The following is an 18,678-nucleotide window of genomic DNA, read 5'->3' as shown; positions in this document are numbered from 1 at the left end:
TAAAACTGCCAAAGTTAGAATCATATAATGAAGGCTAGAGTTCATTGCTCTTATGAGTGCTGTTAAGACAAACTGGGATTACCACACATCCTGTACTCCTTGAATCATATGTTAAAAGTTCCCACAAGGAAATGATTTAGTCTATGAGATACCTCCTGGATCCATTAAGCCTTTGGAAATGAGTACAGTGATGTAGCAGTATTGAGAACACGGAGGCATCCTTTGGTTTTCCCCTAATTGTGTTCTGCAAAACACTAACCTGGAGATATGCTTCGGGGGGAAAAAAAAGCATGATATGTTTAGCTACATTTGGAATACACCACATGCCATCCCTCTCAAAGAATCACTGTTCAGCACAATAGAGTTTGGAAAAATACTTCAATACAGAAAATATGACTTTGTTAACTGCATACTTCTCAAAACTTAGATAACATTGAAACCCCGTTCTCAAGTAACTTCTATTAATATAACATCAAAGAGAACTAGTGAAATAGGCATATTTTGGGAAATACTGACATAAGGTCCCTTTTCAATTGGAATCAGTGTCAAACTATTAAAGCTAAGAGACTATGTATTTCAGCCATTGGGATGGAATATAATTTTTTTAAGTTAATGAAATACATTCCTAATTTCCAGTTTATACATCAGTTTCTGAGAGTTCCATTAGCATGAGACAGATCCTCAGAGGTTTGTCCTTTTTTAGATACCTGTGCAAAGTAATTGTGATCTTGCCTTGCAAAGCTGAAGATTGAATGCAGAAATGTGATTACACTAAGGGACTAGCACATTTTGGGACCTTAACTGGTAAACTGTACATATTTGAAAGGTACTGTAATGTAAAAATAACATAGACATCCACTTTGAGGAAATATGGTGGGCCTACTTGAAGTTTAATAATGAACAAAATAAGAATTGTTGCACAGTTGGGACACTGACGTGCAGTGTGACATGTAGAAAAGCCTTCAACCTGTATGTCACTGTTTTGTTATCTCTTACTCATAGCTATCGGAAAGGAAAAAGAGTGACTATAGTTGGAAGAACCTTATGATTAAAGAAAATATTATGGGTACTTAATGAGTGAACCACCTTAATGTGATCCGCTCCATAAAAGAAACTGCCTACATTAACACTGTGATTATTCTCAGACTGGACATTACTGAATACTTTCAACACTCCATATGAAATAGAAATGATCTGTTCATTTAGACTGTGACTGGGAAGAATGTGAGCGAGAGTGCATACCTCAATATTCCTTTACTCTTCAGGCAACATATGGCATTTGAGGACACCAGCTCACAGGTTCTTTGTCCACTCTCTTATTTTTCCTCCTGGCATAACAATTCATTGCTATCATCTGCCTTTTTGTTTGTTTAGGTAGCATCCATTTATGTAACTGTTTAGGCTTAATAAAGTAACATAAAACAGCCTTAAGCAAATGCTTGTACTATCCATCAATTCAGTGACTTAGGAGATGATGCCATTACATATAAAATAGGACCATTGTTCAGCATTTTTACCAGCGGCGTTGCTTCTTTCAGAGTTCCCATATTTCCTGTTACCAAATGGCTGAAAACTTGAATACATTGTGAAAGGGGACACTTTGCACTGTGGACACTTAATCCCTACTTTGAGCATCATCATCTGCTGACAAATACATAAATGAACTGAAGACACTGCAGGTTATGTGCATTTCCATTTCAGGAAGATTGCCTTTTTATTGTTTCTTATTTTGCATTGATACCATGAAGCTGTAAAAAGAAGAGTGGAAATAAAAGCAAGTGGAAATGAAGGTATTTCAATTGAGTAGTATCCAGGAGTCCTAGCTCCAAAAGTGTATCATTCATTTATACAGCAGAACACCTGTATTACTAATGCTTTTAATGTTTTTAAATGCTACCAAATGTTTCTCTTGACTAACTTATTCCCACAGGGTCCCTATAACTCTTTCAGGTCACTCAGGTACTGCTTTCTAAATTACTATGGTAGTAGATTCAATTACTACTGTACTCTTTCAGTGGCCTAAAAGAATAAATGGTCTTCCTAAAATGCTTCTTTTTATTTTTCCCCCAAGGAAAAGCCCAGGATGTTAGAGCTGGATAGTACCTTAGAGATTATCTGATTCAATGTTCCATGAATATTTCTGATGATAAAACCCTCCTGAGAATTTGTTTTAAAAATATAGATTCTCAGGCTGCTCCCCTCAGGCTACTGCGTTACAATACATTTGAAATTGAACCTAGGAATCTACATTTTGTAATAAAGATTCCAGATGACTTTTAGGATCAGATAGGTGTGGAAAAACGAAATTTGTTCAACATTTTTATTTTATAGGGGGTAAGCAGATGTCCAGGTAGCTTAAGTGATTCACCTGAATTGTATCATACAACATTTTAAATATTGGGATTAGTTCTGGAAAAATGTTGATAGGCAACCTTTTTGCATCCCATGGTGGGGACTAAGATAATGTATTTTCTTAGATTTTAAGTTGCCTTTTCTATTGTATATTGTAAGTTGCATTCTGTTGTATAGAATAATGTCATTCATGGTGGAGAAGTGATAGGAGAGGATACACCTTGCTGTATATACAGCAGTGGTTCTGAACTGGGAATGACTTTGCACCCCAGGTAACATTTAGCAAGGTCTGGAGACATTTATGATTTCAAAACTGGAGGATACTACTGCTGTTATTTAGTAAGTGGAGGTAGGGATGCTACTAAACATCTTAAAATGCATGGGATTACTTTTCCCCTCTCCAACAATGAATTATTCAGACCAAAATGTCAGTTGCATACACATTGGGAAACCCTGATATACCCCTAAATCCCTTCTTGAGCTTCATCTTTCTCCGAACTATTTTAAGTGTATTATCTGGGCAATTGGAGAAATAGGACTCTGTTTTGTTTTCTTCTTGAGATTACATAGAAAGCCTATATCGAAGCTAAGTGGGTCATTTGTTGGTCCATGTTGGGCTATACTTAGACTGGATACAGTTATTATTTTGTTTTTGGATCATACAGCAAATCTTTTCAAGATGCCTCCCCCTTCTACTCAGGCATCTAAACCTGCCTTTCTGTGGCACACGTCAATTATGTATGCTTTGACCTTTCAGTATTCCGTGCCTAGATCACCCAAACTCTGATTCCCAAGGTCAGCAACAAGCTACAGTGTCAATATCTGCTGATTTTGAACAGAAATCAGGACAGAGGTTTTGGGTGAAATCAACCCAGAGGTTAAGAGAATGGAATACTCAGTTTAGTTTAGAGTAACTTACTTTCTAAATTGATCTGATATTTATTTTATTTATATTTCTCAATTCTATCTTCTTTCTATTTCAGGTATCAGTACTTAATTTAGATCCTTATTTTCTTTTTCATGAAGCATTACCATCAATGGTTAACTAACATCTTAAATTTTTGCCATTTTTGTCATCTCTCCATCCATTTTACACCTAACAATTATGCTTGTAAATGTGTTTTCTGATTATACCAAATCAGTAGTTTCTTCTCACCTATAGGACTGTTTCTCAAACTTGAGTTATGTTTGGAATCTTCTTAAAGGAAAAACATTATTTCATCACTTATACCAGCTTAAATTATTTTATCATAAAATCACTTACTTATGGGTAAACTTGAAACTGAATTAATCTTCATTATGTTGGGAGCTTAATACCACGATAAAAGGAAAGCATGTTTTCAAATAAAAAATGAAACCAACTGTATAACAAATAAAGTTCAAATTTGTTATATTAACTTAGTATAACAGTTAACATTGTCCTGAAACTCTAACACTGTAGTGATCATAGTTCTTTTATTTTCACATGTCTGTGGTTAGTAAGCATTGGTATGACTCAATTCTTCTAATTCTTTATTTTGTCCCTTGCATGAGAACACTTTAACATAATGGCTGCATCTATTCTTTTTGCATTAACCCGGGGCAAATAATTGCTATATACCATTGCAGCTAAAGTGCAGAACAAAGATAAACAGAGGCACTAGAAATTGATAAGCTACATCATCCAGGTCTCATATTGTTTTTATATTATCATGAAAATAATACATTAAAAATGAATTTTAATTTAATTTAATTTATTAAAATAAATTAAAAATTCTCATTTTTAACTCACAGCAAAGGTTGTGAGTATGACAACTATTTTTTAAATAGTGGGAAACACTGACCTGTAGGATTGAGTCAAATGCCATAGCAAGGCATATAAAGTCCCCAGTGTGGCCTTCTTTTCTGATGTCTCCAGGCTCATTTGTTGGGCATTTGTTGCTTCAACGCTTATTACGTAGTGTTACTGAGCTCACCAGATTGCCCTGTCTCCATATTAATTCCAGCCTATGTGCTTATGCTTTCTTCTCCATCTGTGTATTCCATCCCCCCGCCACCAATTTTTGTTTCTGTTGATTTCAAAATAATATTGCAAGCTCTAGCTTAGGTATCATGTATTCTAAAACCATTCCTAGCATCCCAGGATAAAATGCCCCCTCTGTGGACTAAATACACCCTGTGCTAATTTCTAGCCTACTTCTTTCTGTAGAGCAATAATTATTTATTCCTCCACTATACCGTAAGCTTCTTGAGAGTAGACATTGTACTGATGACATCTACCCCAGGCTCTAACGTACAGTAATTAGTAGGTAAATAAATAGCAAAGCGCTGTGAACCATTTCCAATTAAAGAGCCATCTCTGGTAACCAGGTTGGTTTTGTTTTGGTGTGGTTTGGTTCATCATTTTTCAATACTCAGAGTTGAATACACTTTAAGAAAACATGGTATGGTTAAAGAATTTGTTGGATTTAGAATCAGAGGATTTACATTCACATCCTTTCCTGTGATTTGTTCTTAGGTATAAAATGGGGTTAAACAGTCATCCTTCCACACCATTTTTTCAGATGTGCAAAATCTTGGAACAATGTCTAACACAGAGGCATATACTTAATAAATGTTAGTTTCCTTACTACATTACTGTTTTACTTCTTTTGATAGCCTTCAGTGATTTGAAATTATTATTGTTACCAGTGAAGCTTCAGATTTATATACTTCCTTATTATAGTTAGACTGAGATCAAGTGTTAGTTATTTTTTTCTGAAAGAACTTTAAGATGGCTGCATATAATAGGTGACACAGTCTTTCAACTTCAATGAATACTTCACTCCCTTTAACTATTTATATTTATTCAGAACATATTTCTTTTATTGCCATGGGCATGAGAGAACTTTTACTTTGTTTTCACTACCTAGAGAAATCTGTCTTCCTCCATCTTTTTTAGTTTATTTTCATCAGAAAGATATACTTTGAGAAACATTTCCTTTACCTACTATATTATTGAATTTCTTTTTTATGCTTTCATACGGATATTAGAACCTGTAGCTTTAGTTCTTTAGATAATGGGAGTTGGACTCACAGATAACAAAAAAATTATTGTAGAGGTATGTAATATGAGTTTAAACAATATGGAAAATTCCTTGAATTTTCTTAGCTTTTACATGTATTTTATAAATAAAGATAAAGATAAGTTAGATCTGAAGGCAGTTGAGACGGATGTAGCTGATGCCGACAAGGAAAAGAAAAAGAGCAAAGAGACTGCAGTTTGTTTATTATAGAATGAAATGCCAACTGCAAAGTATGGAAGGAGTTCCTAAAAGAAAATTCTTAGTAATAGACACTTACTGGTTCAAAAAAATTCAGGCTAGATGGAAAAGAAAAGCTTTATAAATACGGGAATAGCCAAAGGATGAACTAAGCTTCCAAGAAATGCGATCAATGTCACTAGAGACAAAGGATCTAAATTTAAATGTAACATCATGAGTGTAGGAAAAATGAAATCAATTTGTCATAAAGCAGCATGAGCCGACCCACTAGAGATCCCTGTTATCACAAATTATTCTCTGGTTATGTGTCTTCCTAAAGCATGAAAGCAATGTGTGGCACAGGTCCTTTTGTACTGGATTAAGGCTGCACCTGTCATACCCTGACTGATGTCACCTTCTGCCTATTCTCTGAATTCAATTCAAATTAAAACCTTGGTGTCCTTGGGTGGAAAGATTCATGACTAACAGGAAACATCTTTGAATATCTGGAACCTCAGAAGAAATTAATTTGGCTCTGGTTTGCCCTATTTGTCACAATCATGATGAGTGCCACTTACCATATGGTAGGAAATAAAAGAGAAGCATGGGGTCTTGTTTTCAAAGTTGGAATAAAGTCTTAAAATCTCAGTGAATAGTTACAAGTTTACAAGTACTGACCTCAGGGCCTTTTATCTCTGTGTTGCCTACATTTGGGCCACATTTAACATATGTGATTGCTGAAGACAGAGTGTTGTTTGACAACTTGCACACAGGAAGAGAAATTTAAAGAATTATTTTATGTTTCTACTTCCAGATTTCTTGTAACTATCTAAGAAATAAAATAATTTTGGCAATTATGAAATACACATCTAATTTCATTGTATTTTGACTTGTTCTTAGTATTCATTTTAGCTTCCTTTGAGGATACCAATATTCACTTATATTTCGGATTGGTTTTAAAAAGATCTTTTTATGCTTTTGTGTCAGCTACTTTATATGCAGTTATCTCCCTTGTTCTTAGATAACTTGCAGTTTATCAAAGGAGAATAAAAACATAATTTCTTAAGAGAATGACAAGGCAAGCCACAGGCTTGAAGAAAGTGTTTACAAAATCCATATCTAATTGAGGACTGTTATCCAGAATACACAAAGAACTCTTAAAATTCAACAATAAGAAAATGAATAGCCTTATTTTTTAAAATAAGCGGAAGGCCTGAAATAGACACTTCCCGAAGGGGAGATAAAGATGGCAAACAAGCATATAAAAAGATGCTGGACATTATATGTCATCAGGGAACTGCAAATTAAACACCTATTTACTGATTAGAATGGCCCAAATCCAGAACACTAACAACATCAAATGCTGGCCAGGATGTGGAACAACAGAAACTCTCATTCACTGCTGGTGGGAACTCAGAATGGTACAGCCACTTTGGAAGGCAGTTAGACAGTTTCTTACAAAACTAAACAAATTATTACCATGTGATTCAGCAATCATGCTCCTTGATATTTACCTAAATTGGTTAAAAATATATTCAGACAAAACCCTACCTACAGATGTTTATAGCAGCAGCAGTTGTATTCATGCTGGTTGAATCTTAGAAGCAATCAAGATGTCCTTCAGTAAAATAATAGATAAATAAATGGTGGTACATCCAGACAGTGGAATATTAATTAGCACTAAAAAGAAATGCACTGTCAAGCCACAAAAAGGTATGAATGAACTTTAAATATATATTTTAAAGTGAAAGAAGCCAGTCTGAGCAGGTATACTGTATGATTACAATGATTTGACATTCTGAAAAAGGCAAAACTGTGGAGACAGTAAAAAGATCAGTGGTTGCCAGGGGTAAGTCAAAACAGAGAGATGAATAGGTGAAACTGAACCATTACCCCCGTAGACTGTTATTTTTGATAAACATAGAAATTGACCCTTCTGGTGTTAAGAAGCTTGAAGCTTATATTTGTTTTATCTGAGTTCCTTCCTCAGGAAATGACCTTTAGGCCTCTCACAATAAGTATCAAAGAACTGAAATCAGATCACCACACCAGATGCCGGTGTGGCATCATTCACCATGATTGCTTCCTTGCTCCTCCCAAAATGCCTGTTTTCTTAACACATTTTTGCATTTCTTGCCTGCTATATAAAGCCCTGGTTTAGGTCAGTCAGGGAGATGGATTTGAGACTGAGCTCCCATCTCCTCCGCTGCAGCACCTGATTAAACCCTTCTTCCTTGGCAGTACTTGGCATTTCAGTGATTAGCTTTCTCTGTGGTGAGCAGCAAGACCTAGACCGAACCTTTGGTGTTTTGATAACATAAGCAGAGCACAGAGGGCTTTTTAGGGCACTAAAACTATTCTGTATGATACTAAAATGATGGATACATGTCATTATACTTTTGTTAAAACCTATAGAAAGTACAATATCAGGAGTGAACCTTAATGTAAACTATGGACTTCGGGTAATAATGAAATGTCAATGTAGGTTTATTGATTTTAACAAATGTACAACTCTGGTGGAAGATGTTGATAGCTAGGGAGGCTGTGGGTGTATATAGTCAGGGTACATGGGAACTCTCAATGTCCTGTGCTCATTTTCACTGTGAACCAAAATTGCTTCACCAAAACACATGTGTTTAAAAAGATAATGCCTCATTGTTAAGTGTTATGAAAAAAAAAGTTGTATCTTTTGCTGTGCAGAAGCTCTTTAGTTTAATTAGAACCCATTTGTCAATTTTGGCTTTTGTTGCTGTTGCTTTTAGTGCTTTAGACATGAAGTCTTTGCCCATGCCTATGTCCTGAATGGTACTACCTAGGTTTTCTTCTAGGGTTTTTATGGTATTAGGTCTAACATTTAAGTCTCTAATCCATCTTGAATTAATTTTCGTATAAGGAGTAAGGAAAGGATCCAGTTTCAGCTTTCTACTTATGGCTAGCCAATTTTCCCAGCACCATTTATTAAATAGGGAATCCTTTCCCCATTTCTTGTTTCTCTCAGGTTTGTCACAGATCAGATGGCTGTAGATGTGTGGTATTATTTCTGAGGACTCTGTTCTGTTCCATTGGTCTATATCTCTGTTTTGGTACCAGTACCATGCTGTTTTGGTTACTGTAGCCTTGTAGTATAGTTTGAAGTCAGGTAGCGTGATGCCTCCAGCTTTGTTCTTTTGACTTAGGATTGTCTTGGCGATGCGGGCTCTTTTTTGGTTCCATATGAACTTTAAAGCAGTTTTTTTCCAATTCTGTGAAGAAACTCATTGGTAGCTTGATGGGGATGGCATTGAATCTATAAATAACCTTGGGCAGTATGACCATTTTCATGATATTGATTCTTCCTATCCATGAGCATGGTATGTTCTTCCATTTGTTTATGTCCTCTTTTATTTCACTGAGCAGTGGTTTGTAGTTCTCCTTGAAGAGGACCTTTACATCCCTTGTAAGTTGGATTCCTAGATATTTTATTCTCTTTGAAGCGATTGTCAATGGAAGTTCATTCATGATTTGGCTCTGTGTTTGTCTGTTACTGGTGTATAAGAATGCTTGTGATTTTTGCACATTAATTTTGTATCCTGAGACTTTGCTGAAGTTGCTTATCAGCTTAAGGAGATTTGGGGCTGAGACAATGGGGTTTTCTAAATATACAATCATGTCATCTACAAAGATGGACAATTTGACTTCTTCTTTTCCTAACTGAATACCCTTGATTTCTTTCTCTTGCCTGATTGCCCTAGCCAGAACTTCCAAGTTGAACAGGAGTGGTGAGAGAGGGCATCCCTGTCTTGTGCCAGTTTTCAAAGGGAATGTTTCCAGTTTTTGCCCATTCAGTATGATATTGGCTGTGGGTTTGTCATAAATAGCTCTTATTATTTTGAGGTACGTTCCATCAATTCCGAATTTATTGAGCGTTTTTAGCATGAAGGGCTGTTGAATTTTGTCAAAAGACTTTTCTGCATCTATTGAGATAATCATGTGGTTCTTGTCTTTGGTTCTGTTTATATGCTGGATTACGTTTATTGGTTTGTGAATGTTGAACCAGCCTTGCATCCCAGGGTTGAAGCCCACTTGATCATGGTGGATAAACTTTTTGATGTGCTGCTGAATCTGGTTTGCCAGTATTTTATTGAGGATTTTTGCATCGATGTTCATCAGGGATATTGGTCTAAAATTCTCTTTTTTGTGTGTGTCTCTCTGTCAGGCTTTGGTATCAGGATGATGTTGGCCCATAAAATGAGTTAGGGAGGATTCCCTCTTTTTCTATTGATTGGAATAGTTTCAGAAGGAATGGTACCAGCTCCTCCTTGTACCTCTGGTAGAATTCAGCTGTGAATCCATCTGGTCCTGGACTTTTTTTGGTTGGTAGGCTATTAATTATTGCCTCAATTTCAGAGCCTGCTATTGGTCTATTCAGGGATTCAACTTCTTCCTGGTTTAGTCTTGGAAGAGTGTACGTGTCCAGGAAATTATCCATTTCTTCTAGATTTTCTAGTTTATTTGCGTAGAGGTGTTTATAGTATTCTCTGATGGTAGTTTGTATTTCTGTGGGGTCGGTGGTGATATCCCCTTTATCATTTTTTATTGCGTCTCTTTGATTCTTCTCTCTTTTCTTCTTTATTAGTCTTGCTAGTGGTCTGTCAATTTTGTTGATCTTTTCAAAAAACCAACTCCTGGATTCATTGATTTTTTGGAGGGTTTTTTGTGTCTCTATCTCCTTCAGTTCTGCTCTGATCTTAGTTATTTCTTGCCTTCTGCTAGCTTTTGAATGTGTTTGCTCTTGCTTCTCTAATTCTTTTAATTGTGATGTTAGAGTGTCAATTTTAGATCTTTCCAGCTTTCTCTTGTGGGCATTTAGTGCTATAAATTTCCCTCTACACACTACTTTAAATGTGTCCCAGAGATTCTGGTATGTTGTATCTTTGTTCTTATTGGTTTCAAAGAACATCTTTATTTCTGCCTTCATTTCGTTATGTACCCAGTAGTCATTCAGGAGCAGGTTATTCAGTTTCCATGTAGTTGAGTGGTTTGGATTGAGTTTCTTAGTCCTGAGTTCTAGTTTGATTGCACTGTGGTCTGAGAGACAGTTTGTTATAATTTCTGTTCTTGTACATTTGCTGAGGAGTGCTTTACTTCCAATTATGTGGTCAATTTTGGAGTAAGTGTGATGTGGTGCTGAGAAGAATGTATATTCTGTTGATTTGGGGTGGAGAGTTCTATAGATGTCTATTAGGTCTGCTTGCTGCAGAGATGAGTTCAATTCCTGGATATCCTTGTTAACTTTCTGTCTCGTTGATCTGTCTAATGTTGACAGTGGAGTGTTGAAGTCTCCCATGATTATTGTATGGGAGTCTAAGTGTCTTTGTAAGTCTCTAAGGACTTGCTTTATGAATCTGGGTGCTCCTGTATTGGGTGCATATATATTTAGGATAGTTAGCTCTTCCTGTTGAATTGATCCCTTTACCATTATGTAATGGCTTTCTTTGTCTCTTTTGATCTTTGATGGTTTAAAGTCTGTTTTATCAGAGACTAGTATTGCAAACCCTGCTTTTTTATGTTCTCCATTTGCTTGGTAAATCTTCCTCCATCCCTTTATTTTGAGGCTATGTATGTCTCTGCATGTGAGATGGGTCTCCTGAATACAGCAGACTGATGTGTCTTGACTCTTTATCCAGTTTGCCAGTCTGTGTCTTTTAATTGGAGCATTTATTCCATTGACATTTAAGGTTAATATTGTTATGTGTGAACTTGATCCTGCCATTATGATATTAACTGGTTATTTTGCTTGTTAGTTAATGCAGTTTCTTCCTAGCCTCGATGGTCTTTACATTTTGGCATGTTTTTGCAGTGGCTGGTACCGGTTGTTCCTTTCCATGTTTAGTGCTTCCTTCAGGGTCTCTTGTAAGGCAGGCCTGGTGGTGACAAAGAGCTTCTGCACAGCTAAAGAAACTACCATCAGAGTGAACAGGCAACCTACAGAATTGGAGAAAATTTTTGCAATCTACTCATCTGACAAAGGGCTAATATCCAGAACCTACAAAGAACTCAAACAAATTTACAAGAAAAAAACAAACAACCCCATCAAAAAGTGGGCAAAGGATATGAACAGACATTTCTCAAAAGAAGACATTCATACAGCCAACAGACACATGAAAAAATGCTCATCATCACTGGCCATCAGAGAAATGCAAATCAAAACCACAATGAGATGCCATCTCACACCAGTTAGAATGGCAATCATTAAAAAATCTGGAAACAACAGGTGCTGGAGAGGATGTGGAGAAATAGGAACACTTTTACACTGTTGGTAGGATTGTCAACTAGTTCAACCATGATGGAAAACAGTATGCGATTCCTCAAGGACCTAGAACTAGATGTACCATATGACCCAGCCATCCCATTACTGGGTATATACCCAAAGGATTATAAATCATGCTGCTATAAAGACACATGTACACGTATGTTTATTGTGGCACTATTCACAATAGCAAAGACTTGGAATCAACCCAAATGTCCATCAGTGACAGACTGGATTAAGAAAATGTGGCACATATACACCATGGAATACTATGCAGCCATCAAAAAGGATGAGTTTGTGTCCTTTGTAGGGACATGGATGCAGCTGGAAACCATCATTCTTAGCAAACTATCACAAGAACAGAAAACCAAACACCGCATGTTCTCACTCATAGGTGGGAACTGAACAATGAGATCACGTGGACTCGGGAAGGGGAACATCACACACCGGGGCCTATCATGGGGAGGGGGGAGGGGGGAGGGATTGCATTGGGAGTTATACCTGATGTAAATGACGAGTTGATGGGTGCTGACGAGTTGATGGGTGCAGCACACCAACATAGCACAAGTATACATATGTAACAAACCTGCACGTTATGCACATGTACCCTAGAACTTAAAGTATAATAATAATAAATTTAAAAAAAAAAAGAAAAAAAGGTTGTAAAATATGCGATAACCCAGAGACAAAAGGGCATTTTCAACTTGGCGAGATTTGGAAAGGCTTCACAGAAGTGGTAACTCTTAGAGTGGAATTTCAAAGGCAAGCAGAATTTTGGGTGTAGGAGGGGGAAGGCAAGTATTATAGATAAAGAAGGAGAAGGAAAGGGGTTAAGCAGGAGGGGGATAATGAGGAGGAGGAGAGTGAGGAGGCATGGCATGTTCTGTGAATTTCTGGCTATTGTAGCCATGTTAATAAGTTTGCAGTCTTTCTGTAGAGTCAACGCATTGAATATTTGTGAGGAGTAGAAAAGTTAACATTTATTACATGCTTACCTTGTTGTTGTTTTGTTTTGGATTATCACACGTAATATTGAGGCAAAAAGAGGTTAAATAATTGCCCGAAGTTCATATAGCTAATCCGTGGCAAAGCTGGGATTCAAATTCAGATATCGTGATATCAAAACTCACATTCCTGAACACCACTCCAAGGGGTGATGTAGCCAAACATTCATAGCGGAAGGAATTGAATGAAGATTAGATATCAATGCATTTTTTTTTCTCTCTCTCTCTCCCTCTCTTTCTAGGCCTCTTTGCAACAAAATAGACCAGTAGCTGCAGTGAACTGCAATCCTTCATGATGTTTCCCTTGGCCAGAAATGCACTAAGCAGTCTCAAGATTCGAAGCATTCTGCAAAGTATGGCAAGACAGAGCCATGTAAAACACTCACCAGATTTTCATGATAAATATGGTAATGCTGTGCTAGCCAGTGGAACCGCTTTCTGTGTTGTGGCATGGGTTTTTACAGCCACTCAGATTGGAATAGAATGGAACCTATCCCCTGTTGGCAGAGTTACCCCAAAAGAGTGGAAACATCAGTAACCATCACAGGTGCTGTAATGACAGAATTGTTTAAAAAACCAGCTTGTCATGTAAGCACTGTACTGCTTATTAAAATATAGCACAATTGAAAAAATAAAATATGTTTTGAATCTTTAAAAAGTCATTGCAAATGGTCATTTTATTGCCTGGAAGCCATACAATAGTAGTGGGTATAGATTACAGGGGATTATGAATAGCAAATATTTGAATGTAGGATTAATAAAACATGTATTCCTCTGGTTTAGTGACTTACACCAGGTATCTTTCAGTGAATATACACATATATGTAATTTATAAATTAATTTATTTGGCTGGAAAATCCTGTTGAATCTTCCTTGAAACTCTACAGATGTTTCTTGACTTGGGGTTACATCCCAGTAAACCTACTGCAAATTGAAAATGTTGTAAGTTGAAAATACAGTTAATACCCTACATCTCCATTGTAAAGTCAAAAAGTTGATCCATTGTATGTCCAGATGCTCCTCAATTTATGTTACATCTACATAGATAAACCCCTCAAAGTCAAAAAATCATTGGCTGAACTATCCTAAGTAGGGGACTCTCTGTGTTCAGAAACTGACCATTTTTCATGTCCTTCATCATTCCCACCCTGGTCTAAACTATTATATTCACTGAGATTATTATAAAAACTTTCTAACCAGCCTTCTTGTCTCTGTAGTTTCTGTCCTGCAAACCTGCCCCCCACCACCACACACAATCTTTTTTCAGCTCATCAGCCCGTGTTCATTTTAAAACATAGTCTAGTGATGTGACTCTTCATTCAAAACCTGATTCTCATTTCATTCCAGAGTTAATGCTAAAGTCCTTAGAAAGGTACACAGGTCCCCTCAATGCCACACTGGCCAGTTTACCTCCTGCATCAACAGGTTTCTACTGGCTCCTCCCTCTGGGTGGCATGCACTTCTGGATTCTATATGACTCTCTCACACCTTTCTGGGTTTTGTTCATGTCATCTTTTCAGAAGAGGTCTTTATCCTTTCTAAAAGTGCAGCCTTTATTTTGGCCTGGCTTTCTCTCTCTTGCCTCTTTACTTTTTTCTATATCACTTATCATAATCTCACTTAATATATATATATTTATTTATTTATTTGAGATTCAGTCTCATTCTGTCACCCAGGCTGGAGTGCAGTGGCACAACTCAGCTCACTGCAACCTCTGCTTCCTGGGTTCAGAAGATTCTCCTGCCTCAACCTCCTAAGTAGATGGAATTTACAGGCACCCGCCATCAAGCCCAGCTAATTTTTATATTTTCAGTAGAGATGGGTTTTCACCATGTTGGCCAGGCTGGTCTCGAACTCCTGGCCTCAAGTGATCCACCCGCCGCGGCTTTCCAAAGTGCTGGGATTACAGGCGTGAGCCACCGCACCCAGCCCACTCTTAAAATACGTTTAACTTATTTGTTTATTGTCTGTGTACAAAACTCCATAAAAGCATAGGTTTTGCAGATTTTTTAATGTTTATCATAGGACTTGGTGGCTTTCAACTAGTTTGAATTAATGCATTAATGAGTGGCTTTAGGTAATTTGGAGTCCCCATCAGTCTGAAATTAAGAATTTGCTTGTCATTGTGGGTTGCAGTGATTATTGGAAGGCATATTAGTTCTATATTGCTGTTTTGCAAATTATTCCAAAACTCAGTGGCTTTAAACAACACTTACTATCTCATAGTTTCTGTGGGTCAGATTTGAGCATGACTTAGTTGGGTGCTTCTGGCTCAAGATCTGACATTTCTACAATCTCTGGCAGTGATCATCTCAAGGCACAACTAGGGGAAGAAGCACATTTAAACTCACCCATAAGAATGTTGGCTGGCCTAATGATCTTGCTGAATGTTGACTGGAACATCATTCCTTTGTCATGTGGGTCTCTCCATAGAGCAACTGATGATACAGTAGCTGTCATCACTTAGAGTGAAAGAGGGTACCCAAGAGAGGTAGGTCTTAGGGATTGCCCATTTACAGTATTTCTAAATCATTCTCCAAACTGGTTAAATGATTTACAGTCTCACCAGCAATATAAATAACTTCCTCTTGTTCTACCTCCAGACTTACTCTTAGAGTTGTCAAATATTTTAATATTTTTGTTCTTTCGATGAGTGTAAAATAGTAGCTCATGGCTGGGCGCGCTGGCTCACGCCTGTAATCCCAGCACTTTGGGAGGCTGAGGTGGGCGGATCACGAGATCAGGAGTTTAAGACAGGCCTGGCCAATGTGGTGAAACCCCATCTCCACTAAAAATACAAAAAATTAGCTGGGCATAGTGGTGGGTGCCTGTAGTCCCAGCTACTCGGGAAGCTGAGGCAGGAGAATGGCATGAACCAGGGAGGCTGAGGTTGCAGTGAGCTGAAATCACACCACTGCACTCCAGCCTGGGCGACAGAGCGAGACTTCATCTAAAAAAAAAAAAAAAAAAAAAATGACCCGAGCGTGGTGGCATGTGCCTCTAATCTAGTCCCAGGTACTTGGGAGGCTGAGGCAGGAGAGTCGCTTGAACCCAGGAGGCGGAGGTTGCAGTGAGCCAAGATTGCACCACTGTATTCCAGCCTGGACAACAGGCTGAATATTTGATAATGATATTTGAGATATTATTATTTCAATACTACTACTACTAATAATAATAATAGCTCATGTTTTAATTTGTATTTCTCTGATTACTAATGAGGTTGGATGTCCTGTGTTAGCTCTTTCCTTTCTTCTATTTTGTGATTTTTCTGTTTGTTCATGTTGCTGCTTTTCTATTTGGTGTTTGTCTTATTCATAGATTTTTTTTTTGTATATTTTGCATAGTAATTGTATCAGTCAGGATTTAATGAGTGAGGCAGAACCAGTATGAATAGTATGCAATACAGGATTAATTATGGGCATTAAAATGAATGCAAATATGGGAACTGGGGGAGAACTCTTTACAATGCTATTGCCTCCATGTCTGGTGTTGAGTGGTTCTCAGTAAAGGAAGAAAGCTGCATGTGAAGTAGCGAAGAGCTAGGACCAACTTAAATTGGGAACACTGAAATCAGGAATACAAATTGGAACGTGTGCCTTTTTCTCACTTTATCTAAGATGACATAGATGACTTGCAGGAGAAGTTGATGCCCTTCACTACAGACCTGCATATTCAACTGGCCCAGAATTCAAAAAAGCTGAAGGAGAACAATTGGTGGGATTTTGAATAGCTGTCTGTGCAGCAGGCCAGAAGATCAGCAACAAATTGCATAAGCTGCCACAGTGTTGGTGCTCTATGCCCACTTTCTAAATATAAAATGGTTGGTGTTTTGTGTTCATCTTTCCTATCTTATACATTTTTTCTTATTCTTGTGGCCAACTCTAATCGGAAAATATAAGGGAAGGACGTAAGTAGTTCAAGCTTAGCAAAGTTGACACTCAAAAAGCCACAGTAATCTACCCTGTGTCAACTCCATATCGGTGTACATCTTTTCTAAACATACCTATATTTCCAACAAAGACAGTAGCAACACATGCTTCTACTAGCATGACGGCAACTTTTCCTCATAAGACTAAAAATATACTGTTTCCCTTTACCCTCGGGGTGGTACTCTTAATTTCCAGTTTAATGACACCATTGCTATGATCCATAGTTGACAACTAAGACTTCTAGAACAGCAAAGGCTAAAGTAATGGAAACAAGAAACAAACATTTCTCTAGTGGATCGCAAGGGATAATAGTGAAAGGAACCACTCCCATATTCACCTCTTGATTCCCGGATCTATAAACCTTGGGTCTGGGAAAATAGCACCATGTATTTTTGCTTATTGAGAGCATATTCAGCATTCTGGGAGACATTACCTCAGCCTTGCAAGGTGGTATTATCCATCTGTTACTGTAACTAACACTTCAAAAGGTTATTACTCCATTCTGTCAGTGATGGGAAACATGGCAGTACCAGTGACTCCCATAAACATAAGCTGATTGTTGCACTCATTTGCTGTAAAATTAGTTTCTTCACCAAAGTAAGTGATGCATGGTATACCATGATGCTGAATAAGGCATTTTTGCAAGTCCATGGATTTAAGAAGAGTTTTAGGGAGAGTAGGTAAATCTACACACTTAGTAGATGTACATTCATGCGAAAACAAAGTGTTGCCTTTTCAACAATGGAAATGGTCCAATGGAATCAACCTGACACTGATGGCTGCATGATCCCCTATCTTTCCCCAAGAAATGGTGCCAAATGGAGATGCAGTGTTGGTCTGTCCATTTGGTGGGTTGGGAACTTAGCAGTGGCTATAGCCAGACTAGCCTTGATAAGTGAAACTCCATGTGGTTGAGCCCATGCCCAACCTCCATTTCTGCTGACATGGTCATTTTGTCTCTGAGGAATTGTGAAAACACAGGATTGCTAGGAAAGGCTGATGGACATAAGGATGGGTCATCTTGTCCACCTGATTATTGAGATACTCCTCTGCCGATTATCCTTTTGGTGAGCATTCATATGCAACATGAGTATCTTCCTCTCTGTGCCCATTTGGAGAAGTCTGTTCACAAAATCCATTCCCAGACTTCTTTTCACACATTTTGCAATAGTGCCTTTCCTAATTTCCCAACCATCCTGTCAAGCCACTGGCTGGAACCCATGACTCAGTGTAGAATTGTATCTTTGGCCATCTCTCCCTCCAGGCAAAATGAACAACCATGTGCATTATTTAATGCACTGCCCACCAGGAAAATTTCCGTTTTCCTATAGGGCCAAAATGGAGTTAAATTACATGGCTGAAGCTGTCTACTTTCAGGTATGGTTAGCATATCTTGCAGAACCAGACTTGAATTTTTTCTTCTTTGGACAGCTCATAATAGGAAGTCCTACTTGTAAACTTTAGGTTCAAAGTGAGATGAAACTTTCTCAGACATACAGCTTACAAAGAATGGAGCCAGGACTCAAGCCCAGATCTCTCTGGCTTTAGAATCTGTTCTTTTACGAGCAAGTTACACTGTTTGCCAGTCTTTCTTCATATATATAAGTGGCAAGTTCTGAAGAAGGATTCAACTGGAGCTAGAAAAGACAGGAAGTCATTGTAGATTGTTGTAAAAATTATGGAAGTCAATAAGATCAAGAGAGTGCATCAGCCTGCAAATGGAGATATAAAATGCATATGGAATGTAATGAGCTTTTTGGTTGTTTTTTTTTGTTGTGGTTTGTTTGTTTTTTGAGACGGAATCTCAGCTAACTGCAACATTTGCCTCCTGGGTTTAAGTGATTCTCCAGCCTCAGCCTCCCAAGTAGCTGGGGTTACAGGCA

The 18,678-nt window shown here is 37.7% G+C and overlaps 1 protein-coding gene across 3 annotated transcripts in view; it reads left to right on the top strand.

Annotated features, from left to right (window-relative positions):
* COX7B2 (cytochrome c oxidase subunit 7B2) overlaps positions 1–13,524 on the top strand; it is a 169,029-nt gene extending 155,505 nt beyond the window's left edge. For all 3 annotated transcript variants that reach the window (XM_078001404.1, XM_078001405.1, NM_001193385.2), the window contains 1 exon segment: positions 13,109–13,524. In XM_078001404.1, coding sequence (XP_077857530.1) covers positions 13,159–13,404 — 246 coding nt within the window. In that variant the 5' untranslated portion in view covers positions 13,109–13,158 and the 3' untranslated portion in view covers positions 13,405–13,524.
* Positions 13,525–18,678: the final 5,154 nt, after the last annotated feature.

This window comes from Macaca mulatta, chromosome 5 (genome assembly GCF_049350105.2).
Source record: "Macaca mulatta isolate MMU2019108-1 chromosome 5, T2T-MMU8v2.0, whole genome shotgun sequence".
NCBI lineage: Eukaryota > Metazoa > Chordata > Mammalia > Primates > Cercopithecidae > Macaca > Macaca mulatta.
Note: the sequence above shows the minus strand (reverse complement) of the source record. Positions and strands in the feature narration are given on the sequence as shown.